The sequence below is a fragment of the Henckelia pumila genome, chromosome 2 (genome assembly GCF_033568475.1).
Source record: "Henckelia pumila isolate YLH828 chromosome 2, ASM3356847v2, whole genome shotgun sequence".
NCBI lineage: Eukaryota > Viridiplantae > Streptophyta > Magnoliopsida > Lamiales > Gesneriaceae > Henckelia > Henckelia pumila.
In genome coordinates this window covers 114,488,561-114,515,665 of record NC_133121.1, presented here as the reverse complement: position 1 = coordinate 114,515,665, position 27,105 = coordinate 114,488,561, and the positions used below count along the sequence as shown (strand labels likewise).

The 27,105-nt window shown below is 36.3% G+C and overlaps 1 protein-coding gene and 1 pseudogene across 1 annotated transcript; both read right to left on the bottom strand.

Annotated features, from left to right (window-relative positions):
- Window positions 1-22,779, bottom strand: part of LOC140878210 (condensin-1 complex subunit CAP-D2-like) — a 56,722-nt pseudogene extending 33,943 nt beyond the window's left edge.
- A 1,400-nt stretch (window positions 22,780-24,179) lies between these two features.
- Window positions 24,180-26,744, bottom strand: LOC140884394 (mitochondrial fission 1 protein A-like). Its single transcript, XM_073291133.1, has 5 exons — window positions 26,600-26,744; window positions 25,273-25,411; window positions 24,791-24,912; window positions 24,520-24,583; window positions 24,180-24,445 (listed from the first exon to the last, which is right to left on the bottom strand). The coding sequence occupies exons 1-5, from the start codon at window positions 26,690-26,692 to the stop codon at window positions 24,360-24,362; spliced, it is 504 nt and encodes a 167-aa protein (XP_073147234.1). The 5' UTR covers window positions 26,693-26,744; the 3' UTR covers window positions 24,180-24,359.
- Between the last annotated feature and the right edge of the window lie 361 nt (window positions 26,745-27,105).

The following is a 27,105-nucleotide window of genomic DNA, read 5'->3' as shown; positions in this document are numbered from 1 at the left end:
TGAGAAAGCTTACAATCATCAGCTAGGACTCACTATTCTCACAACTCAATACAATATAGCAAAACAGTTTTGAATCATAACGTCGGCAGCATAACGGTTAAAGTCGGCAACCGAAACTCAACTACAACAATTCTAACATTCATATCAGCTGTATATGATTCAAAACCAGCATAATTCCTCAACATATCAGCAAATATAGTATCGAATAATCAGCTGGAATCATAAGACCATAACTGATAACCATTCTTCAACCCAACTTCAATATAACAAAGAATACAAGCTCATCAACCTCAATACAAACACAAATCTGATGTCTGTCATTTTAGAATTCTCAAAACATAATGAATCAAAAGAAAACTTACATCAAATCGAAGGTCTCGTCTCGAGAATTCCAAAACACCTTTCGGAATCAAATTCGGATAACCGACGCAAAAGATATAGCAATTTGAAGATGAAGAAATGAGCTTGAGGTTTCTTGCTTTTCTTTCTCGATTTTGCCTTCAAAAGTTTCTGATGAAATGTATTGTATTACACGTGAATACCTTTCAGAATAACAAGTGTCCCACTAAACATAAGAATTTTGCACTTTGGCCCCTCAAGGCTTCCAAAATTGCAATGTGGTCCTCAATTTCTCATTCCATTCAATTTCAATCCTAATCAATTTAAGAATATTAGAATTTAAATCAAAACTCCAAATATTCTCAAATTAAATATTCTCAGATTAAAATTAAATAATTTCGGGCGTTACATATGCTTACGTGTTTACTTGATTATGTGAATTCACATGAAGTTTTGAATTCTTTGTAAACATGTTTCTTTGAATAGCATGAAGAGTTGTAAGCATGTGTAGTATGGCAAAGCATGAGATTATATGTATTTTAATGATTTGAATAATATAATCTCTGTGTTGCTTATGGATCTTATTTTAAAGTAAGTCAGGTTCTTTGGGTGATGTAAGCACCCCAGATTGAATCGAACAGTACTCCGCAAGTGAAGTAAGTACCTTCGACTGAACATATCAGTATTGTAGTAAATTATCAGAATCGATGGATGCTACACTCACATTGATGGAGGTGTTATTTGAACGATTTCAGACGTATAATCCGCCAACTTTGAAAGGGACCGAAGATACCAGTTCTTGTGAAGGTTGGTTAGAAGAGCTTGATCAATTGTTTGAATCTTTAGAATACTCTAATGACGAAAGAATCAAGCTAGTCGTGTAGTAGCTCGGTTCCATTTTACAAGATTAGGTGATTTTAAACATGTTAGAAAATTATATATAATTTTAAAAGTGTCAAAACATGTTTAAGGAGTCCTTATTTGGTTAAAATAAGTGAAAAATCAGATCCGAAACGTCCAAAAATGGTAGGGTAGGTCCCGGGGGTCCAAAACTAGTTCGGAAGCACCCGGAAACAGTTCGGAAGAAGCGGTTCGATCGGAGCTTCCGAACCAGTTCGGAGCTTTCGACCAGTTCGGAGTTTCCGATCCCTGTCCAGTGCCAAGTGTCTTCGAGGATTGAACACGTAGCTGCAGGTGGAGATCGGAGCTTCCGATCCTACGATCGGAGCTTCGGATCGTGGCCTATAAATAGGGGTTCCGAGGGCCACAATTTCACACCAATCTCACATCTTCTCTCTCGGTTTTAGAGTATTCTAGGTGTTTTAGGGGTGATTCTAACCTTCCTAGGCTTGGTCCAAAGGTTGGCGAGGCGCTCCAGGGTTACGGTGGAGTGGTGCCCAAGTTTTGGGGCAATCGTTATCAGTGGACTGACGACGGACGCAGGTATAGCTCTGGCTCCTTATAGTAAATAGGGAGTATGCTATAGCGCAGTTAAAGCTTTTAGAATATTGTTATAATGCATGAGTATTTTTGCATTGTAGTGCGGATTATAGGCTTGGACTTTAGAGCTGGTATAGCTTGACTAGTAGAACTAAGGTACGTAAGTACAGACTGAGATAGCCAGCTGAATTCACATGTTTATGTGTTGCATAATTATGTGCTGCATTATTATCTGTCATAATATGCATGATTTACTGTTCATGATTTGTATGCGGCATTTGCATACCATGTTGAGCCTGTTATCCTATTGAGATAACCAGTTGTTCTAGGGTCGCTCAGCCCTAGGGTTGTTGTTATTATACGATTGGGTACCGTGTAACACCCACTGGATCGACGGGGCAGCGTGTACGGTTTTTACCCAGGACGGTGATAGTCCAAGATCGGGTTCAGTATGTGTGGCATCCACTGGATCTTCGGAGCAGCGTGCGCATACTGGAGGCGCCTATGAACTGAGCATGATTTTCCAGATATGATCCCAGTTACCCAGATCATTCATAGTTCATGTTGCATGCATCATATAGACCTGTATATTCAATACTTTACGTACTGGGCGTTAGCGCTCACGTACCTGCTTTTATCTCGGACACCCCATTCGACGGGGCAGGTTTTGCAGGTGGACCAGGAGCGAGATCAGTAGTTGATCGGTGACCAAGGCTTGGTAGCAAGGGTCATCAGAGGATTTCTAGATTAAGATTTTATTCGGTATATATTCGATTTGGTTGTATCAAGATTTATTTATCTTGAAATTGTTTATCTTTAAGATTTTCCGCTGTTATTTCTCTGATTATGTTTAATTAAGTTAAATGCATGCTTAAGTCTCGAATAGTAGGTGATCACGGCGCTGGTCACTATATTTATGGTATCAGAGCATGCATAGTAATCTTGGGAACTAGATAGTTGGAATTGGGTTTAACCTTTAATCATCGTGTAGATGGCGGGTCATGGTGACGAGAGTAGTCAAGGCAGCATAGGTGGACGCTGGGGTGATCAGGACGATCGAGAGCATCATCGGGGCCGTCATCACCATCGCCATGATGATCGCAGGCGTTTCAGCATGCATAGGTTTATGCAGATGGATCCGAAGCCTTTAGTCGAAGGAGAGTCACCGAAGGATGCAGGAAACTGGCTACGACGTATGGAAGTTTGTTTCCGGGAGTTCCGATGCACTGAGGAGCACCGGATGGAGACTCTTGATTTCCTGGTCGAAGGACGAGCTCGGAAGTGGTGGGATTCTACTTCTGCGCCTTTTATTGCAGCCCGAGGAGTTGCTATCTGGGATGATTTCCGCACGGCTTTTCATAAGCTGTATTTTCCTCCTGCTCTTCGACAGACGAAGACAAGTGAGTTGCTGGGTTTGCGGCAGGGATCAATGTCGATTGAGGAGTACCAGTTGAAGTTCTTTGAGTTGTTGCCTTATTGCCCCCAGATTTCCGATAGTTCAGAGGCGAAGTATAATCTGTTCCTCCAAGGCCTTAATCCGGATATTCATGACCGAGTTGCTGTGGGAGATGACATGACTTACGAGGGTTTAGTGAGTCGATGTCACCAGGCAGAGGACAACATTCGACGCAACAGGTCATTCATCTCGTCAAGACCCACGAGTTCTTTGGGTCCCCGTACTTAGTCGTTTAAGAAATTCGGATCTTCTTCATCTACATGATCTGGTGAGACTCGTCAGACGAGCAAGAAAAAGTTGCAGTGTGATCATTGTGGAAGAGATCATCCCACTGAGAATTGTAGAGCCGCTGCAGGAGCTTGTTTCATCTGTGGAAGTGTTGATCACTTCAAGAGAGATTGTCCCAAGCGTAAAGGACAGAGTGGACAAGCATCTAGGATGGGATCTCAGGTGAGTAAACTGAAACGACCCTAACTCTCTAAATATAAATAAATATGCGGAATTTTTTTTTTTATACTTACTAATTAAAAATATGTACATACATGCCCATACATATATGCACAGAATAAATAAATTTAAAAATAAATAACTTAAATAAAAATGCAACCTTTAATAAATTAAATATTTGAGTCAAACATTTAATAAAATACTGACATAAGCAAAATAAATAAAATTTGCATGCACTGAAAATATTTAAATAAAATGAGTAATAATATCCACAACTGAAAATAAATAAAATGTATAACATGATAAAAATATTCCAAAACATGACGTAGACTCAGACAACGGTCACGGGGTTACTGCTTGTCCGCTCATAGGTCCTCGCCACCGGTGGGTACTACATCCTCCTCTACGTACTCACCTGCACTATATCAGTATAGTGAGCCTAGAGGCCCAACATGCTAACATAACAAGGGTTTAAAATAATTTAAATCACTTTAATACTAATACATAACATATACATGAATGAGCATGCTTAAAAATTATCATGAACATAACATAAACTTAAATTAAACTTAAATATCATAATAGTACATAAACATTGTTGAGTAAAGTATTTTCTAACATCGAAAGATCGTATCCATAGTGTAACCATACATACATTAAATACTAATCAGCGTGGTAAACCAACGTACGTGACGATGACGAATCACCTCTTAAATTGACAGTAAACTGCCCTTCAATAGTTCACATATGGGGAAGAATCCCTCTTAAATTGTCACACTACTTCAACTTCCAACATAAAATTATTTTCTTTTGCTCAACCTTAAACATTAAATCATGCCATAAAAATTATTTCATGAATGCATGTACTTAAATAAAATGTGTGTTCTTCATATATATTTAATTTAATTTCATACTAACATATAAATATTAAAAATAACTTTCATGCATAAAAATAATTAAATATATATTCAGGACACATGCAATTTCTCATGAGTTGTACTGAACTGCTGGCCCTAACACTCAAGCCCAATTTCTCAAATTCTGGCCCATTAACACTGAGACTGACCCATTAACATACTTAAGTCCATTAACACATTTCTAAGCCCAATAAAATTTCCTGGCCCAATAACACTCTATTCTGGCCCAATGGGCCCAAAAGCCCAAAGACTGACCCAATAATTTCCATGGGCTCCCAAGCCCATAAAAATTATTAGGCTAACTTAAAATAATTATTCAAGCTCATTAATAAACTTAAATATAGCCCATTAATTTAATTAATCTAATTAGCCCAATTAAAACACTTCAATTTAATAATTAACTTAAAAATAAAATACCCGAGCCCGACTAACTTGACCCGGACTCGGACCCAAACAACATAACCCATGACCCACTGACTTGACCCGGACCACCAACCCGACCCGGAAATCCACCTGAAACCCTAAACCCGATCGCCCCTACTCCCGTTTCTGCTGCGGCCGTGAGCAGCAGCCACTCCTTGGCTGCTGCCGGCCTGCTCCGACCGCCCCTGGCCGGAGCGCCATCGCCCAGACGTAGCCCACGTCTGGGTGGTTCGAACCTAGTCCTTGACCCAGCCCCATGCAACCCACAGAACCGAACCCGAGCCCCCTTTCACGAAGCCCTATTCTGCGCATCTAAGGGACCCGACCTGCAACAGCTGGTTTCCTGGGCTCGTTTGGCTCGAGCCACTCGAGCCATTCGAGTCTAGGCAACCCTCACACACCCTAAATCCCTTCGACCAGCAGTGGTATGAAACCATGGCTAAGAAAATCATGAATATGATCAAGAATCACAAGAACAAACGCATAAAACCATAACAAATCTCGTTTTTCTGAAAATTCTTGAGGAAATTGATGCTCACGCACACACACACGCATAAACACTGATATGACACATTAAAATGAAAAGAGACATGCCTTGCACCGTAGAATGAAAAGAAGAAGACGTATATGACGATTTCGAGACGACGAGGCGACGATGACACAACTTGAAAGCTTCAAAATCGTGGCTATGGAGTCCTTAGAGATGCTAGCCGATGAAGAAGATAAAAAACAAGGGAGGGGGTGGCGGCTGAAAGATTTAACGTAGGATTTTGGGGTAGGTTTAGGGTAATTAGAATTAAGGTTTAGGATAATTAAAATATTAATAAGGGTTTTAAATATACAATATATATAACTTAAAAACTCTAAATAATATTTAAAATCTGATAACTTTAATAAAATTCCGAAATATATATAATTAAGGGAATTTTAAAGATAGTAAAAAGTCATTATTTTGGCTAAATTTGGATTAAAATGGACTCCTAAAATTATATAAAATTAAATACTGATAATTTTAAGGAAATAAAACTCAAAATAATATTTTTGGGCTCTAAAAATGCTCATGAAATAAATTGGATAGAAAGTTGTCATCTCGTCCGTCCACGGTCTCGTCTACGCGATAAAATAATTAGATTTCCATAAATCATGAAAAATCACTAATTATGGGTTAAATGCTTAAAAATAACTTAAAACATGCACAAATAATTTCACATAATTATTTAACCCATAATCTAAAAGTTCAAATAAATAAATTTCCTAATTATGCATGCTAATTTACATATTAAAATACCGGGTGTTATAATTCTCCCTCCCTTAAATTGGATTTCGTCCTCGAAATTAAAGTACTTATCCGAACAACTCCGGGTAGCGAGTCCTCATGTCTGCCTCGGTCTTTCAAGTAGCTTCCTCCTCCGAGTGATTCAGCTACTGGACTCTGACCATCAGAAAAAAATGATGACACTCAGAATGATTTTGACGGATGATGTATTTGAGTATTCCATTTGATAATTCTATTTTGTGATAACAAAATGTTAATCAGTTGTATTCTGACAATCATTTGGATTTATGATTTGGGAATTTTCTAAATTTAAATTACAAGTATTTTCTGATCAATATTCAACTGTGTTGAATTAGTTGATATTTGCATAACCAAGGATTAGAGTTGTGCTAGTTTTCAGATGATCAGTTCTAGGTTTTTTTCTTTGATTCAAAAAGTCAGTGATTTGACATAGTGCCAGAGTTGACTTGTTTCCTCAGATACTCAGTGTTTGAGTAATTGTTTATTGATGATGGATTTTCATCATACTTTTAGTGATGCATTATACCAGGTACTGAGGACTGTGCTGGATTGTTCAAAGACGGGATAGGAAGCGCGACCTACGCCGGTGTTTTCTGGGAGGTTTATTCCAGATAGGCTATTGGGGGAGGCTACCTGAGTCTTGATATTTTGCACAGTTATAGCAAGGGGTATAATTACGAAAAAGAATATTCTTATGAATTTTATATTGGTACTGGATTAGTGCCAAGATAATTGAAAGTTATCGTCTGACTTTATCAGAGACACAGATTTTAGTTTCCGTTGACAGAATGGTCTTGGAAAGGATTCTTTGACAAGAGTACATTCTGGATGAAAAGTTTTCGCAGGTGGTACTGGGGAGAACCAGGAGATTCGATCAGTATAGTCTGGCCTTAGCAGAGTTTTAGATAGGGATCGGGGATATGATCAGCATGGTGATTTGGGTTTTTTATTAGGTGATTGTAAGACTTATTTGGGTGGTTTTCCCATGAGATTAGAGATATGATTTTGAGTTGTCAAGTGATTACAATTTTTCATCAGGACACAGTGATGATTGATAATGAGAGAATAAAGAACTTGTTGTTCTTATTCAAGTCCATATCGGTACTTAATATGTTTATTCAGTATTTTACTGCATTCAGTACTTAAGATTGTTCGAGGACGAAATATCTTAAGTAGGGGGAGAATATAGTAGCCCGGTTCCATTTTACAAAATTAGGTGATTTTAAACATGTTAGAAAATGACATATAATTTTAAAAGTGTCAAAACATGTTTAAGGAGTCCTTATTTGGTTAAAATAATTGGAAAATCAGATCCGGAACGTCCGAAAATGGTAGGGTAGGTCCCGGGGGTCCAAAACCAGTTCGAAAGCACCCGAAAATAGTTCGGAAGAAGCGGTTCGATCGGGGCTTCCAAACCAGTTTGGAGCTTTCGATCCGTTCGGAGCTTCCGATCCCGGTCCAGTGCCAAGTGTCTTCGAGGATTGAACACGTAGCTGCAGGTGGAGATCGGAGCTTCCGAACCTACGATCGGAGCTTCCGATCGTGGCCTATAAATAGGGGTTTCGAGGGCCACAATTTCACACCAATCTCACATCTTCTCTCTCGGTTTTAGAGTATTCTAGGTGTTTTAGGGGTGATTCTAGCCTTCCTAGGCTTGGTCCGGAGGTTGGCGAGGCGCTCCAGGATTACGGTGGAGTGGTGCCCAAGTTCTGGGGCAATCGTCATCAGTGGACTGACGACGGACGCAGGTATAGCTCTGGCTCCTTATAGTAAATAGGGAGTATGCTATAGCGTAGTTAAGACTTTTAGAATATTGTTATAATGCATGAGTATTTTTGCATTGTAGTGCGGATTATAGGCTTAAACTTTAGAGCTGGTATAGCTTGCCTAGTAGAACTAAGGTACGTAAGTACAGACTGAGATAGCCAGCTGAATATACATGTTTATGTGTTGCATAATTAATTGTTGCATTATTATCTGTCATAATATGCATGATTTACTGTTCATGATTTGTATGCGGCATTTGCATACCATGTTGAGCCTGTTATCCTTTTGAGATAACCAATTGTTCTAGGGTCTCTCAGCTTTAGGGTTGTTGTTATTATACGATCGGGTACCGTGTAACACCCACTGGACCGACGGGGCAGCGTGTACGGTTTTTATCCAGGACGATGATAGTCCAAGATCGGGTTCAGTATGTGTGGCACCCACTGGATCTTTGGAGCAGCTTGCGCATACTGGAGGCGCCTATGAACTGAGCATGATCTTTCAGATATGATCCCAGTTACCCAGATCATTCATAGTTTATGTTGCATGCATCATATAGAACTGTATATTCAATACTTTACGTACTGGGCGTTAGCGCTCACGTCCCTGCTTTTATCTCGGACACTCCATTCGACGGGGCAGGTTTTGCAGGTGGACCAGGAGCGAGATCAGTAGTTGATCGGTGATCAAGGCTTGGTAGCAAGGGTTATCAGAGAATTTCTAGATTAAGATTTTAATCGGTATATATTCGATTTGGTTGTATCAAGATTTATTTATCTTGAAATTGTTTATCTTTAAGATTTTTCGCTGTTATTTCTCTGATTATATTTAATTAAGTTAAATGCATGCTTAAGTTCTGATTAGTAGGTGATCACAGCGCTGGTCACTACAAGTCGTATACCAACTGCAAGATTTAGCATGAAGTTGGTGGTTTGCGACGAAAAAATGTTTGGAAAACAGAGGTATAGTAGTTTCTTGAAAGGTATTTACGACTGAATTTTGTCAACGATTTCTTCCGAAATTTTATAGAGAAGATAGAGCAGGAGAATTTGTTAACTTCCAACAAGGAAATATGACTATCGACGGGTATGTTGCTAAATTCTCCAGCTTGCTCCGATTTGTTCCTCACGTGTTCAGGATGAAGAAGTCCAAACGAATTTGTTTATCAATGGACTGAATCCGAAAATTTATGCTTGGATAGATGCGGGGAGACCGAATAGATTGGCTGATGCTATTGACAGGGCTAAAAGAGCTGAAACCGGTTTTATGAGACAGAAAGAAAGTTCAATTGTGCCTCAGCATTTCGAACAACTGCAATCTCAGTCACATTTGTCATCACAGAGCAGATATGAGGCAGGAGGTAGTGTTAGTGGAAGTGAAGAGCGGTTAAAGCATTTGAGGCAACAGTTCAAGAAGTCTGGAAGTGACTCTTCTAGCTCTAGCAGACCGAAGCAGCTTGGTCTGGGTCAGAAAGCAGAATATTCCGGTGAATACTGTACTCACTGTGGAGGAAAGCATGCTAGCAATGAATGCCGAGGAACTTTAGGGAAATGTCATCGTTGCTATCAAGTGGGACATTTTTCGAGAGTATGTCCTAATCCATGGGGAACGAGGAGAAACCTGAATGAAGATCCAACTCTTAGGGAACAAGCATCTACAGATACATCGGTTCAAGATGCACCAGATGATGACACTATAGGTACATTTGAGCTTTAAGTAATTTGCCTGCATACTGATGAATCTGGGTGCATTGCATACAGATATAGTTGCATAAGTTATTATGTTACATTAACTGTATGTTGAACCTTTATCTGAAGTAGTTGCTATGTGCTAACCTGGGTAAACGACTATGAAAGAAGATATCAGTAATTGAATCTGAAAAGCTGAATTATAGTTTGAAAAAAATCAGATTGAATTGAAGTTGATTGTGTTACTTGAAATATAGTACGAGTTCCCAAATTCAGGTTCCGCTTTACTTTGGGTATTGAATAAGTTTATGGATCAATCATGATTATTTGGGAAGAATTTAGAGATCTTATAAGATAATTATGAAAATCAATTACAGTTGAGCCTTCTCTTTGATGTTACTGAATCTATTATATCATAGGATCATGACTCTTGAATTTCTTGACATCAATTATGAGGTTTTGTATTCGACCTCGATTGATTTTGATTGGCTCTTATTTCTTGATAGAGTCTTATTTTATTCACTCGCTTAAAGTCGAGATGCAAGTGAGTTGTTTTCACTTAGCAGATTTTGTCATTCAGAATATTTGTTCTTTGGATGACCTTGACTTAAGTGAGTTTTTTTGATTATGAATGTCAAGAGTTGTTGATCAATTGATATATGTATTCATTATATTTTGATGTTGTTGGCTCGTAACTGATAGAAAATTTGATTCAAAGTATCAGTAAGAATTTTAGATTGATTGTATGATTTTTTTCCAAAACTTGAGAAATAGAAAGAAGAAAATTAGAACAATTCTTGATCAACTGATTAAAGACTTTGTTTTGAACTTGAGATATGAGACAAGATAGCAGATCAGAGATACTGGACTTTGAGATGAATATTCGTTTGATTGTGCCAGATAATCTAGACATGAGATATCACATTCTGGAAGAGGCACACTACAACAGATTATATATTCATTCAGTTGTTTGGAAATGTTGTATGAATTACTTGGAAATCAGTATTGACAACAAAAAATGGAAGAATAGACAGAATTGAGTTTCCAATACCTATGTTTCCAGTAATAGAAGCAGAAAAGAAGAGACTGAGTGATCTATGAATCAGTTTAGCAACTCTAAAGTCGAAACAAGAATTATTTTGCGACAAATTTTAGTTCGAAATTACTCAAATCGTCATGAGTTTGCGATTTGTATTGAAATAGATTCGTCAGATTCAAGAATACGTTGTATTAGTTGTAATATTGATATGAGTTGCTAGCTGTTAAGAAGTTAGTGATATGATGAAATTACAGGAAATTGTTGAAATTTATTGTCGAGATAGAGATTTGAGATTTAGTTGGTAGATTGTGGCATCGATTTTCAGAAGTTCTGAGTATTTGATTGCTTTATGCCACCCTTTGATTGATGGATTGTCTGAGGTGACTATCCAGATTTGAGAAGATGCTCAGAACTATAGTATCTGATTCGATACGAACTGATAGATTTTGCCACTTGCTTATTGCAATTCCTGTAACAGTTACTCGATTGATATAGAAATCGTGTTTTTGATTAAGAAATGAGAAGAAAAGCAGAAGTTTCTTTGTGATGATTCGGTATTGCAACAGTATCCGTGATCAGATCAAATATGGCTTAATAAAAGACAGAGAAAATGAAGATTGATTCGTACCGAATTTGAACAGAGCAGATCAGACAGAGTCAGAGTTTGAAACTTGAACATAATGTTAAGTGAGAAATGCTCTCTCCGGAGCAATATCTGATTCAGAAAGAAATTTCATTATGATTTGATGAATAATCGATACAGATTTTGATCAGAAAGAAAGAAGAAGATAAGATATTAGAAAAGATATCTAAGCTCTTATAATTGAAGTAAGAATTACTTCAGTCAGCTTTACAGTCTACGAGATTCAGTAGTACGATTGAATGCGATTTCGAGGACGAAATCATTTCTTAGAAGGGAGGAATTGTAAGGCCCTGAAAATATGAATATTAATTACGAAATTAGAGATTTACATTTCGTATTTGGAAAATATTCAATTGGGAATTTATGAAAATTAGAGATGTAATTTTCGAGCCGAAAGTATTTAATTTGAGAATTTACGAATTTTCGGAATTAAATTCCGGGATTCTTAAATTAAAAAGGAAAAATATTCGAATTGAATATTTGTAGGATTTAAGAATTTAAATGTGGAGTTTGAATTTAAAAAAGATTTAATTAGAAGCTGAATAGTGATTGAGAACCAAATTGCAAAAATGAAACAATTTGGGGACCAAAGTGCAATTCTCTAAAGCAAGTGGGAAACCACTTGGCATATATGCTTACAAACGTGTAAAGCATATGAAAATTATCAGAATTCTCAGCTAAAGCCGTGAACTTCAGCCTTCCAAAGAAAATTTGATCTTCCAACGCTTGATTCTTACAATCCGACCGGTAGAATTTCAAATTGATCGTATATTCGCGATCACGGCTTCGAGTGCTACACTTTGACGTAAGTTTGGCTAAATTCTCCATGTTTTAATTTTGAGATGTTGTTAGAATTACGATTTGATTGTATAAACGTGTTCTAGTATATACGACGATAGCGTATCTAAGTCGGATTTAGAAAAGATCGTCGTTTGAACATGTTTTTGAATTATCAAATATTTTCTGAATCTCTGGAAATTTGATGCTGCTGATCTCGTGTATACTAGATTGGAATGAGTATGGAAATGGTTTGAAGTATAGTATTGATGTTTATGCTTTTGAAATTACCGAATTCGAGCCGTTACACTGTCGATTTTAGTTTGATGAATTTTTAAAAAATTGAGATGTTGATTTCGAAATTGTAGTGATGAAATGATATTGATATGAAGTAGATATCAATTTTTGAAGGTTGTGTAAGTTGTTAGAATTAATAGATAGGACTTCTCGGTGCCGGTTTGTAACCGATACGATACCGGTTTGAATGTCGGTTATCTTGGCAAGTTTTGAAGAGTTTAAGCTATTGTGAGATCAGATGAAATTGAATGCTAATATATGACTTGTAAACACTTCAATTCAGATTTAATTTGAAAGGTATCGAAGTCGATTCGACGAGTCCGAAATTGAATTGACATGAGCTACAAGTTGGACACAACTAGAGTTGAAATAGCAAGAAAGTTTGAGCAGATTTTGAAGAAGCTTATGTGATCAGAATTTGCAAGAGTTTGAGAAGTTTAGAACAAGAGAAGAAAGGTATGATTCGACATTAACCTCGACAGGTAGAATTACTCGAGAACGTGGTGGTTTTCGAGTTTATTAAATCACATACATGCATGATTAGGTGTTTTATTTACTCTTATATGATCTATATGAATTAGTTGACTTAGTTGATGTGATTGATTGATATATGAGTTGTTTGATTTAAACATGATATTTATTTGAGATTAATGAGTATAGATTATTTTAAATTGTTGAATGTGGTAGATTGATTATAGAGTTGATAGTAAACCTCTTGAGCCACAATTCTTTCGAAACCTTGAAAACAGAATCGAAAAGAAAATATTGGACATGGTGAACTTGTATATGAGAGGCTAGAGATCTGACTTGATTTCTTTTTGCCACGGTTCTCAGTATAGTGTTCACAGTCCAGGAAATACGAGATTGTTACCACCTCGAGCGGGAGTGTAGGTGGGAGGCTTGATTTGTGGCCTTATTATATTCCCGGGATCCCAACGAAATGATTTTTGAAAATATCGATTCTATGAGACTTGAATCCTTGAACCCTCGACTTGTCTTTGAGTCTTTATGTTCTGAATGAATTTTCATTGAAATATATTTGACAGGTAAGGGTATAAGGAAATGATGATTGTGATAGTAGATTACTTGTTTGAGTTATATCTACTTGATTTATATAGATGTCTTTCATACTGAGATTTATTCTCACCGGAGTTATCCGGCTGTTATTTTGCTTGTATGTGTGCATTGCATCAGGTTGAAGAGTAAGCGAGTCGGACTTGACAGGGAAGCGAGAGATTGAGAGATGACTCGGATGTTAGAAGAAGTTTATGTTTTGTCAAACATGTTAGATTTGGATTCCAATGTTGAGATGTTGAAACATTGGTTGAGATTTTAATATCTTTTCATATTTTGATGTTTGTATTAAAGCTTGAGACTAGCCTTTAATCTAGATGTTTATGTTGTTGCTACATTTGAAATTTAGTGGACTCACTTTTGTAGATTCTACATGTAAACTTGAGTTGATTTATATAAAGAAATGGGACTTATCTTCTTGTAGCATCATGCTCTCTTGGTTATGAAAATACTTGTTCAATTTATATCTTTAGCTTTGATATATCTTAGAGAAATTGGCATGAACTTGTTTGTATTCTCTTGGATAGGATTATGTTAGCTTTGTTATATTTTGTTTAGATGTTCAGAATTGGCATAGAAAGTTTTGACAACAGCAACCATGCGCTTATTTTTTCTGGACGTCTGGCCTGCGCACGGGCGAGCCCCTGCTCGCGCGCGCGCGGGCCAGGTCTTGGGGGCTGCTGCCCCATTGAGCTGCGCACGCGCGAGAGGCGAGCTCGCGCGCGCGCAGGGCAATCTTATAAAAAAAATAATAATAATAATAATTTTTGGTCTTTGCTTGCTTGATTGCTTGGTGTTAATTCATGATCTTGGATTAACCGTTATGATTTGAGAGATTAGTGCCCGAGTCCTCACATACTCTCTATGCCAAGGAATTTATAAAACAACCATCACGAATTCAATGTATCCTAACTATATCCCAATACAGCTGACTTCTAACCCAACGAGTACACATGACTCCTAATACTATGACAAGTCTTAGGCTAATTTTCTAAGGTACCCATGTTTGAACAGGTTTCATCTTGATATATCTGTGTGCTTCTTTTTTTCCCAATAAAATCTAATTCATTCTACAACTTTTTATAACATAATAAAAAACTATTTTCCTGGTTAGTTGGCATTCACAAGCTGTGACGAAACACTTCTAACATCTTACACCTCAAAAACAAAAAAAAAAACTTTTGATACCAAATAAAAAATCTATTCATCTCTTAAAATGCATTGTAGAGTATTAAAGCTCAAATCTTTGACATTTATTTTCTATTCTTTTAATACCCCTATCTTTCAGTTGATGAATAATAATGCTAATTACTGACTGGTGATATCAAAGACCAATAGACACAAAATATGAGAATGATGGAATCATGGAGAGATGTCAAATTAAGATTCTTGAAGTAAAAAACAAAGAAGCTCATAAATGTAAGCATAAGAAATGAAGTTAATTTGAAGCTGAGATGGCAAAACAACTACTGAAGGAATGTGTCAGGATCGCATGATTGAACATTATGGTGGGGAGAAGAGGGAAAGAGAGACTGACTTCCTTGTTGACTTTTTATTTCTTTTAGTTGAGCTATAAGAATTAACATTTTGAAACTTGGAGTGGCTTTTCTTCACCATTGATTTTGACTCACATGCAAGCATTGACGGTAAATAAGCACGACCTGAAACCAAGGAGCAGTCGTTTCAGAGTTCAACGCATGCATTACCTCTTCGATGAATAAGAGGCGACTGAACTTCATCTTCGTCAATTTGTAAATTGGCCACCTCACTACATGCACGTGAACGTGTTCTGGGCTTGGTGATTTTTGATTTTGAAAGCATACTTCTTGTCCCTTGAATAACATGGTCACTTGCTTCACCATCTGTTTCATGTCAAAGAGAAAATTAAAGAAACTTACAACAAATCAATCAATAACTTCCTCAACAATATTTTATGTCCAACTTGACCCAGGCAGTTTCAATACATGTCAAATCACAAAGCAGAGAAACATTATGAAAAAAAAACAAAAAAATAAAAAGATGGTGTTCATTCCATAATATGTCAAGAAGTGAATCCACCAACAAGGCAACGACATGGTATAGCAGAACCTCTATGAATTTTATGAAGTTAAATGATAGGTGACCGACCTGCACTGTGGAGTTGCGTTGATGGCTAATTGTTCTGCTAGCAGTTGAACTTATAAAGGTGGTATTTGGGAGAGCTTCTGAAAAGCACTTCTCAACTTTTTTTTCACAAAAGTTTGAAATTTTGTTAAGGAAAAGCTGAGAAGTGCTTTCTATACGCTCTCTCAAACACTACCGAAAGGCCAGAGGTGAGAATTTTAATGATAAGCATTTTGGGAAACAGAGCCAATGTCACAAGTTCGAGCATCAGTTAGTAAATCATGCATGCATATTCAACCCAATATCAGCCACTATCAAGATTGCTCGAGGAAAACACATTTCCTCTGATATTTTTTCTCACTTTGCTACTCATAAGTTACGCACATAGCTTGAATGTGTAGTGTAAAAGTTTAAGAGGTTGTTTGACTAAGCTTATTAAAAAGTGCTTATAACCTCCTAGAGCTTAAAAAATGTTACGAGCTTATAAGCTGTTAGAACTTATTTTAAAAATAAGCTGTTAAAGTGTTTGGATAAACTTATTTTAAATAACTTAAAGATGTTGATGTGTTTGGAATTATAAGATCTTTTTATCGTCGAAATTACCAAAAAGGGTATAATTATATGAAAATAATGTTTCGAGTTATACATATATGAAAATAGCTTTAGAATAAACATATATTAAAAAATAAAATTGTTATAATATTTTATTTTAGAAAAATTTATGTGATTTGGAATTTTTTTAAAAAAAATAATATTTAATATTTAATGGGTGGAGGATATGATGGAGATTTATTAAAATATTTAAAAATATTTTAGAGAGATAGAACGTTAAAATAAGATCTTTTTGAAAAAAGTACCTCCCCCTTTACTTTTTTAATAACAGCTTATAAGCTGTTAAACAGCTTATTTTGACAGCTTATAAGCTGTTTCTAAAAAAATTTACCAAACAGATCCGGAAAGCTTTTAAGCTCTAAAACAGCTTAAAAGCTGTTTTTAAGAGCTTAAAAACTCTACCAAACACCCTCTAAATCGTAGTGCATCATTAAAGCCTGCCAAGTACCACAAATTTGACCTAGATAACTTATATACCTTTAACCAGTTTCATATTTTTTTTCTGTTTTGCCTGTTAAATGATTGCGACACAGATAATGGATTCAAACACATCAATCATTAAATGTAAGAGCCATTTCGATAGAAAAACTCATCAGCATGTACCAAAAGCTGAATTGCCATGGCATGAACTTCAGAGAAAAGATAACTAAATCCATCAAATTAGTGGAAAATACCTTCGGTTATTTCAGATATGTCGCTTTCTTCTGCATCTTTCTTAGTTGCCACAAAATATGTTGAGCTATCTGTTTTCAGCTGATGCGCTTGTGCGTTCTTCGCAGTAAGTTCTTGCTCTTTCTTTTCATCGTGGAACTTATTGATCTTTTCTTCAAATTCTTCAATGCTGGATTTTAGTTCTGGTTTAGCAAACTTCTTCCCCTAAAGGTGTGTGGAGAATAAGCAGAGAGAATTGACGTTTTAAATATGTTCAAATAGGATGTAACAGAGCAACCCAACTCATTAGTTTATAAATAAACAATTAATACCTTATTGATTATGTTCTTAAAATTTTCCATTACAGTGTCCTCAGATAAGGCATGTTCATAGGCCTTAAAACACTCCATCAGCTTCCTTATGCTCTTCTCTGTAAAGGCCAGCTGAGAGAGGCAATATGAAATATATTCCAATTGTTTGACATCTGTAATTTAAGATTAAATTAACATCATTAAATGTCATCTGGTGAAATTGGACATATTACAACATAGATTTTCTCGCTACACGCAGCCTCAACAATATTGGAGTAGACAAGACTAATTTGAATTTATTCAGGAACTCTTGAATGTTTTGGTTAAAACCAAGAATATAGAATCACAGGTAAAGGTTTACCATTAAGTACAAAGCTTACTGCAAGGGGCACCCAAAAATGCTTTTATTGTTTGTCGCGACATATTGATTAGATTTATGAAGGGGAAAAACTAGACCAAAATAACTGTCCATACCTGCTAATCCAACAAACCTATTACATAACTTTTCAACCAGAGCTTCCATTTGCTTGTCCTGGAGAACTCCAACTGACTCAGTAAACTAATACCTCAAAGAATGTTTGTTTTATCCCAAATGAGTAACCAAAGTTTATAATACCTTCTTGATGGAACCAATTAAAAACTGCATTATATTGCAGAAAGACTCTTCTTTCAGGTTCTGGTAGGATAGTTTTCCAAGGATATCTGGAAGTAAATTATATATAGGGTTGCTTTCTGCAACAAAAATTTCAGGTAATCCTTACTGAGAGTACAAGATTTACAAAATATGGACAATGATTTCAAAGTTCAAAAATTTTTAATACTGATTTTACCTTTCTTCGAAAGTTCATTGAAGAAAAGTTTGGATAGATTACAGATCCTTTCATCTTCATCTTCTAATCTCACAGCCATTTCATTTATATAACCTTTAACCTGGACATTTTGATAGTCAAGCGCAATACTAGACATCTAGTGGGGTTAAAAACAGAAGCAGAGTTCAGAAAGACTCTTTATACCTTCATCATATCATTTAAAATAAGGTGCGAAAGCACCAATACACTGTTCTTTCGGACAGATACTGCTGGATCTCTCAGACGAGCATACATGTTTTCTGTCCATGGCTCCAAAAGATTGGGAAACCGAACAGCCAGATCTCCAAGAGCTATAGTGCAATTTGAACGAACAGTTTCTGAAGGTGAATTCTCCACAACAGTGAAAAGCAGTTGGAGATTTAACTGACTGGGAAGTAGGACAAAATAAGATGAAAAATTATCAGACATTTGAACATGCAGATATGGTTTGTACGCACCCAGAGGGTCTTTCCATACCAGAATTCAGCATCAATTATCATTAATCGGCATAAAGCAAGCATTGCGGATGTCTGCATTTCAGGATGCTACAACAGGAGAAATTAAGTCAGTTCAAATCAAATTCGAGTATTCGACAGAAAAAAAACAGGTGTTAATGAATCAAACTATAATAAGGTAATCCTAGCAAGGGCTACCAGCTAATTGTGTTGCCCAGATTTGTTCGGCAGACCCAAGAAATTTTGTACTCGTAATATTCTAACGACCTTTAGCTACAAATAGCACAAACCATACAGAATATATCTATGATTCGCAAGATGAGCAACATTGACAGAATTCTAGGGAAAAAAACATCAAGCAGCCTTTCCTGATGTGGGACATAAAACTAAGCATACCAACACTCTAACCTTCAAGATATCCTAAATGTTTGAAATGCCACATTTAAGACCAATATCATACAATAAAACAATCACCTTTTGCATCAAACTAAAGTTTCTACACAACTTTGACACAAATGGTGCAGAGTAACCAATCAAGTTTTTTTTGGTACTTCCACAGGATATTATTTCTTTCTCAGCTTTTTCGGCAAGGCTATCAAGCATTGCATCGTCAGAGGCTGCAAGACCTAACTCAGCGTTGATGCCTAAGTCCTGCGAGAAATCAAAACAAACAAATAGCTATAAATGTTTAATTTACGAGCTAACAATAGATCCAAAATCAGAAAACAACATCAACATCGTCACCTTTTCAGCATCAACTGTTGCGTTGGCATTAGCTCTATTCTCAGCATCAATTTTCTCTTTCTTGGCCTTTTCTTTTTGAATCTTCCTCACACAAGATTCGATATGGACCAGTTGGTGCACGGCAACATGACTAATAATGAATATAGATCTACTGAGTTGTGAAACAGGAAAGGATGAAAGTACATTGGAACTGCTATCGTCCAACTCACTTCCACAAAAATCAAATACAGACTTGACAGATTTTTTCACTAAACCAGCAGCCATTGTTTCAGGAGTAGGGTGGATAGTGTATATAGTAGCTATAGCTTTATCAGCAGCAGCATACCATATATTTTCTGGAAGTGAAAACCCCGTGATTAAACCTTCTAAAATACCAAATACACGACTACCATGAACAGTCAGTAACTTTTTTTTTTCTTCTTCAGACAACCTTTGTAACGCTAGGCATGCGGTCCTAGCAAGCAAGGGTTCCACCTTTGCCCAACGACCAAATCCGATATCAACAATGTCCTGTATGTGAGAGCTAAGAACAGCAGGAGAAGATTTTGCTGCCATGCACAGGACACATAAAGCACCGCGACTTTGCTCAGCTGTGGTTCCACCAAAATTGAAACAAAAGAAATCCCATAGCGCCGATAACTGGAATAGAAATCAGATGCATTAAGTAAAATCATTCTACTTCGGGACATGAAAATATGGAATTTATGGACTGAACATCACTTATGTGAAAGGCTATAGAATCAGCGGATAAAGTCATCATCTCAGAAAATTAACAAAACTGTTCTTTGAATTAAAAATCTTCAACAAAGCAATTGAATTCTCATTGATTTAGGTTTATTTAAAAAAAATGAATGCTATCACTTTGAGAGAGTTTAAGATGATATTCATGTAAATTCTTTAAAATCTCCCTACCAATTTCACTTGCTTTACTACTAAGATCCCTACCATATTCAAATAATTGTTCCTTTATTGGAAATGAATCGAATGAATCGAATGTGAAACGACATCAATTGGAAGCATATACAATGATTACAGCATCCAAACGCCAAACCAAACAAAATTCCACTGTAAATATTTTATATCGTTTCTAAACACAAGATTTACCCAGATTAGAAGCCAAATTTTCCGTAAATTAGACATATTGCCATTAATCAAGGGAAGAAAGACAAAAAAAACTGCAAATGTCAAATTCCAAGCAACCATCTGCATTCTTCCAAAGTACCCCCCCTTGTAAAATGAGCAAAATCAGGTATAAATCAATATTAATGGTCAAACCAATGAGAACACTGCTATACAAGTTGTCTTTCAAAGAACTAGTTTCTTGGTTGAGCCTCATCGGGTGCATAAGTATGTTAGAAGGGTATAAATCAGTATTCTAAAATCCTTCTCCGCCAAGTAACACATATGATTTAGTCTTATGATGAGAAACCTTGTGTCAAATATATTGCAAAGTTCATCAGAGGGAGCTCACCATGCACGCAGTTATATCACCTTTGGATACCAGGGCTCCGAGGATGAATTCCAAGGCCGCAAGATCTCCAATATTTGAATCAACAGCAAGATTCAAAAGGTTCTTGGCAGTTTCCACAGGATTCTTTCTCAAATATATTGTAGTGAATGCATTCTCTATGGCCTCATAAATCGATTTGTCTTGAGAAAATACCTGTCCCGCGTAGATAACAACAAAGTTAGAAAATCAAAACAAAACACTGGTCGAAAGTTGGTAGAAACATGAGCTAAAGGGGAAAAATTATTACTGGAAAGAAAAAACCTAGCTACCTAAAATAACAGCATGATGATGTGAGGCATTACCAAAGGCAACATTTTGCGGAGGCAGGATTCCGAGCCATCAATTTGAAATTGTCTGCATCTCATGAGCAGTAGAATAGTATTCTCCACATCACTTGATGAAGATGAAGCCATTAACTGAACAAGAGTAGGCATGGTGGCAGATAAACATTTTGAAAATTTCAAGCCTGCCTCCAATGAAGCAACCAATGTCCTTGTTTGCTCCACATTCCCAACATCTGGTACAAAACTTGTTTGAACTGTACTATCAATTTCACCAGGTACACAGCTATTTGTCATGCCATACTGCTCCTTTGGACCCACTTCAATATCTCCATCTTCAACTCCACTGTCTTCACAAGAAACATCATCATTTGAAGGAAAACCATCAGACATTTTGGGCGGAGATTGTGGTACTAGCTCATTTAGTTTCTTCTTATACTGGTCTAAGGTTGCTTCAAAAGAAGCAATTCGAAGTTGAGGCCCAAAAGGATTGTGCTGCAGCATCATTATAAGTAAATTAAGAGCAGACTTCCTGACTATGGCACTCTTATCTTCCAACCTACCTGCAGCAACTGCTGAGACCTCATTCCACAAACCAATTGAAATCGAATGATCCTCGCATAATTCGGACCACACCTGAAGAACCCGGCTCCTAGTGTAAGCAGAGACGTCACGGCAGCGTTCCAGTAAGATATCTAACATGGCCTGCTTTGTTCGAAGACGTATAGATTTTGAACTGACCTCACCTTCTACATCATTAAAGGCCTTAGATACAAGTCTGCCTAACACTCCAGCAAGAGCATTCCTTATCTTGTAAGATTCTCCTCCAAAGTGTGGGACCAACAAGCCAATGTTAGATGAAACAAGCTTTGGCAATCTATCAGCTAGTTCTACCAAAAACCGACGGATATTTTCAGCCCCGACTGTATCTTTGACATAGTCTTTAGGATTTGTCTTTCCAATGTCCCTTATGAGGGATGTAGCCATGCTTCCATCAGCATATTTCTTTTCAGCCCAAGAAACAGCATCAGCCAAGTGCGGAACAGAAAAATCATATTTATGAATTAGGTGCAATATAGACGCACATGACTGAGCTACATAGTGATATTTTGTAGCACATGTTCCAACCATACGACATAAAGCTTCTTTAGTTTCCGAATCTTAAATGCATTCCGATGAGAGGCGACGCTATCAACCACAAGTTGATCACCAGCATTGACAGCACACTCATCACCATCATCATCTCGTGAGAGGGAACGCCGTGAACGAGAGAGAGAGTCGACATTTGGCAACAAAACACTTAAATTAGACCTCAAGGACTCCACTAAGTTGAACTTGCAACCGGGTGTGAGGGCAGCAAAAGCCTTGACCAAAGCGTACAATCGGTCGAAAATGTCCTGCTCTTCCACACAGAATAGTTCCTTATCGGACAAATCAAAGCAAGTCCCTACATCCAAAAAGCGTGACAGACGCTAAAAATCATCGATAATGGCAGAAATCAGTGAGGGTGGGAGAAGATGCCTTTTACAAATTCTTCGAGCTCGGAAGGGCGAAGGGAAGATATAGAAAAGGAACTTTGAACGGTGAGGCGGCCGTAATCGGAAGCGTCATCTTCTTCCAGTGAGGAAAGGGATTGTGGGAAGATGAAAGATGGAACAGGGTAGAGTTAGAGAGAGAGAGTGTGTGCGCGTGTTGTGTGTTCGAAATCGAAATCGAAATCAAACGGGAAAGAAATATTAAATGGGCCCAATTTCTGTTAGCCCAATGTTAACGGCCCATTGTAAATAACAGTGGTTTATGGTTTTTGTTTACAAAATAGTAGGGGTGTGCAATCGGTTATAACCGAACTGACCGAACCAACATTATGAAAATCGAATCGATCGATCAAGTTTTTTAACTAACCGAACCGACCAAATTTTTATAACAAAACCGACTAAATTGAACCGATTAATCGGTTATTTCGGTTTTCGACCGAAATAATCGATTTTTTATTATTATTTTTAAAAAAATCCTTTTAAAAGTCATTTTAAAATAAACCGAAACTATATGAATAAATTTGGGAAAAGTGGAAAAGTGAAATGAGTTAAAAAATACTATATATCTTTTCTAATTGGATTTGGTTAAATAAAATTGGGTATATAATATTAAAGCCCAACAAACATAAAAAACTTGGATATCGTCCAATATGTATTTTTTTAATATATAAATAAATATCGGTTTAATCGGTTAAACCGATATTTTTTAAAAAAAATCGGAATAGAACCGATTAAACCGATATAACCGATATTTTTTAAAAAAATAACCGACCAACCGAATAAACCGAATTTCTGATTTTTTTCGGTTCGGTCGATTTTCTCGGTTTGACCGATATTTTGCTCATCCCTACAAAATAGGACTGAAAAAACTTCCAAAAATCATTTTTACGATTGAACCAATCAAAATCGGTCTAAAAAACCGGTCGAGAATCGTTCAAACAACCGGAAAAACAATTTTTTTTGGATTTTTTGTTTTTTTTTTAATTTAGATTTTTTTAATTTAAAAGTTTAATTTAACATTTTATTATATATACATGATTATTTAAAATTTGTATATTAAAGTTTTTAAATTAATTAATTTATTTTTAAAAAATATATAACTATAATTAATATTTTGAATATATTTATATAGTTATTTAGCTTTCACACTATGATAAATATATTTTTCTATATTTATATACATTTTTTATGTTTTTAAAATTTAAATATATATTTTTTAATTATATTATATAAACGGTTAATTTGGTCTGACCGTTTGGTCAAAACGATCCAACCGATTGGATCGTCTTTTTTAAAAGACGAACCATCAAACATTTCAGCTATAATAAATTGAATTCTCTCGGCAAAACAAAACAAAAACACGTTAATTTTAAATTTCAAAAAACACATACTATTACTAGCGTTGAATTATGTTTATTTGGCCTGGGTTTTCAAGGAATTTATTTATCTTGTCTCATCCTCTTGCCAATCCGCAGGTCACGAACTCATGATCCTTGAAATACTTGCGTTATTGCATATTTGCACGTAAAAAGAGAAAATTTAAATCCATGTTAAAAATAGAGTTCGTAAAATGTCACTCTTGACTCCAACCCACCCAAATGCTCCACACTGGAAAATCTATATTTCAACTCTGCGGGAAAACTTTATTCTCAAAAGCCATTTACATCAGGAAAATCTTAGCATATCCATCACCCAGTCCACAAGGTCAATTCTTTCGAGCAAGTGCAGCGGCTAACCCTCCTGCTAAAAGTCCAACAGCTGTTGCCGTGATGCCCATTCCAATAACACCATCTACAACATGTTCAAGAAAATACTCTTAACTCAAATTCAGAAAGCATAACTCAAAGATTGACTACAGACACTACCTTTCGTTATTCGATCTTCAACAGTCTTCTTTAAAGATAGTGCTTGCCTCCAATCAGGTGCAATCTGCGAATCATAAAACCGGTAAGTCGTCACATCCAATTTATCCTTTATGTTATACTCTTACAAGCTTGAACTCGAGGGTCGAGTTCATGTAGTGCTGTGGAGATAAGAGTAGACTTTGAGGTTGACTTGACTTGTATTTGAGGATAGAAGCTGATGATGGACAAGAAAAAGTTACAGCATCACAAGGAGTCAAAAATGATCACAAACCTCCAAGCATTGATCTAGAAGCTGCCTGCTCCTTGAATAGTCACCACTTCTGTAATATCCAACAGCTAGTAGATATAGCTTCTCTCTCTTTTGAAGTGGACTATTAGTGTTGGTGAGTGATGCTGTCAAAGTTTGTTCCATTAAATTAAAATTACAGAAATATCGTGAAAATAAAAACTGTCTGAAAAACCCCATGCGACGGGGGTGTGGTTCCAAACCTGTATATGTAAATATGGAATACAGACCATACCTTTGAGTTCGTACAAATCAAACCATTTAAAGCAAAACAATGGTTATATAATGTATCATAGAACCACATTAACAAGGAACAATCTATAGTTAACATTTGCAACTGCTTTTTTACTACCGCCGTTTATTTAACAGAAAAGGTTTACATAAGACAAGAAACACGGGTATCCTAAATGCCGACGGTTAAAGGCTCAAAGAACAATTATATGCATCTGAATTTTGAATTTTCTCACCTTCAAGCATGGCTATCCCTCGTTGCACGTCTTCTGGCTGTCTGCCATGAACCAGAGCCCATGATAAGCGCATGATACTTTCACTCTTTCGTTCATCAGACTCTTCTTTTGTGGCCTCTGCAACTTCTCTCTCACAGCCCTGCAATGGCATGACAAGTGAAATGCTCAACCATGGATTAAGAAAAAGTAATCATGTTATCGCTCATCACCACTCAAATAACACTGTTCTTTTCACTAGTAGAACAGAACGGTGATCTTAGAAATTGCAGAAAGATTAAACATCGCTACCGGATAATTATTCAACCCATGGTCTAATTTCTTCAAAACTAAGATGAAGATCGATGTGTAGCACAAGGAATCACGATTGAGACTCATGTTTTATGTAACTTGGATTACGTATAGTGATTAAATGGAATCCACCAAAAAGTTGGATATGCTGCTTGTATCACAGCAAGTCTTAGAATGATTACATTTGTCGATACAATATCACAACAGATGTAGCTAATATCTTACTTAAGAAAAACAACCAATGCATTAAAAATGTGTCCTCCACAAACATCATCCATTCAAAGAACACTAAAATTACTATCAATGTCATTTAGAACCTCAATCATGCAAGTTCATACATCTCTTTTCTATTTCCATTCAAAAGTTCATATTTGTCATCACTCTCGTTGAGATCCCGAAATATGGATAAATTCCTTTCTTAAATACGAGATCCATCACTACACTTCATATATGCCATCAAAGATTTAAAAGGCTGAAAAAAAATACAACTGTTTCAGCAATTCCCCAACATTTTCAAAATTTTTACACCGGGTCATGCCGATCCAAACTCATTTTCACGAATCGTAATCCGTAAACCTATTTTCATTTTTCCAAGTATTCATAAAACATAACAGCTATGCCTAAAATACTGAAGTTCATTCAGTCAAATTCAGCTTTTGAGCTATCCACAAATATGATCTCCTTACTACCGGCAAATAACATAAAAAATAGTCCTGAAGTAAAACAAAAGAACAAAAAAAAAACAAGAATTCATAAAAAAAAATCGAAAATTCACACGAATTGTCCATTGTTACGAGAAAATTGGAAAGCCGCAAAGGAGACGAAACAAACAAAAATATCACAAAGAATTCTTAGTAATTACTAAATTATAAACACAAAAATGCAAATAAATTTATCCAATCAAATACATGTACACATAAAACCGATTCTTTCACGCTTCCATCCATCTCTAGGACAAAATATATCAAGAAAAAAAATTAAGAAATGCTTTTCGACCATTCTCATTAATAGAGAAATAAAGAGAGCAAGAACTGCGTACGTGAATAACGTCGGGAGCGGACCATGGGATGTGATCACCGCCGGTGAAGAAATTGGTCACGGATTCGAAGAATTGAGATATTTTAGCGTCCATCGCCTTCAATTCCGATACAGAAATTAATAAATTGATTGATATATTTTTTTTCTTTTCTTTGTGGCATAAAATTAATGAAAAACATGGGATCCAGGAACTGGCCCAGAATGGAGTTATTGGGCAGGCTCGTAATTTTCAAAATTAATTACTATGTCATCTTTTGTAACTGGATTATGTCTATACCCTGGGCCTTCAAAAGGTCGTTTATATGGGCCTTCAAAAGGATGGATAGCTAATTCGAGTAAACTATTCGCAAATTATTATAGAACGGAATGCACGTGCTTATACAATTTTTGTTTTTGTTTTTGGTGTTCAATACATTGTTTGTGATTAATTTGATTTACAAAATATAAAATAGGGTAATATTACAAATATTAAAAGTTATAAAAGTAAATTTGGTATTGGCAAAAATA

Excerpts from the sequence above, each read along its gene's own strand:
- LOC140884394 (XM_073291133.1), bottom strand. The coding sequence starts at position 26,692 with ATGGACGCTAAAATATCTCAATTCTTCGAATCCGTGACCAATTTCTTC. Across the intron at positions 25,412-26,599 it reads CCGCTCCCGACGTTATTCAC|GGCTGTGAGAGAGAAGTTGC; the intron begins GTACGCAGTTCT and ends ATGCCATTGCAG. Across the intron at positions 24,446-24,519 it reads TGAAGATCGAATAACGAAAG|ATGGTGTTATTGGAATGGGC; the intron begins GTAGTGTCTGTA and ends AACATGTTGTAG.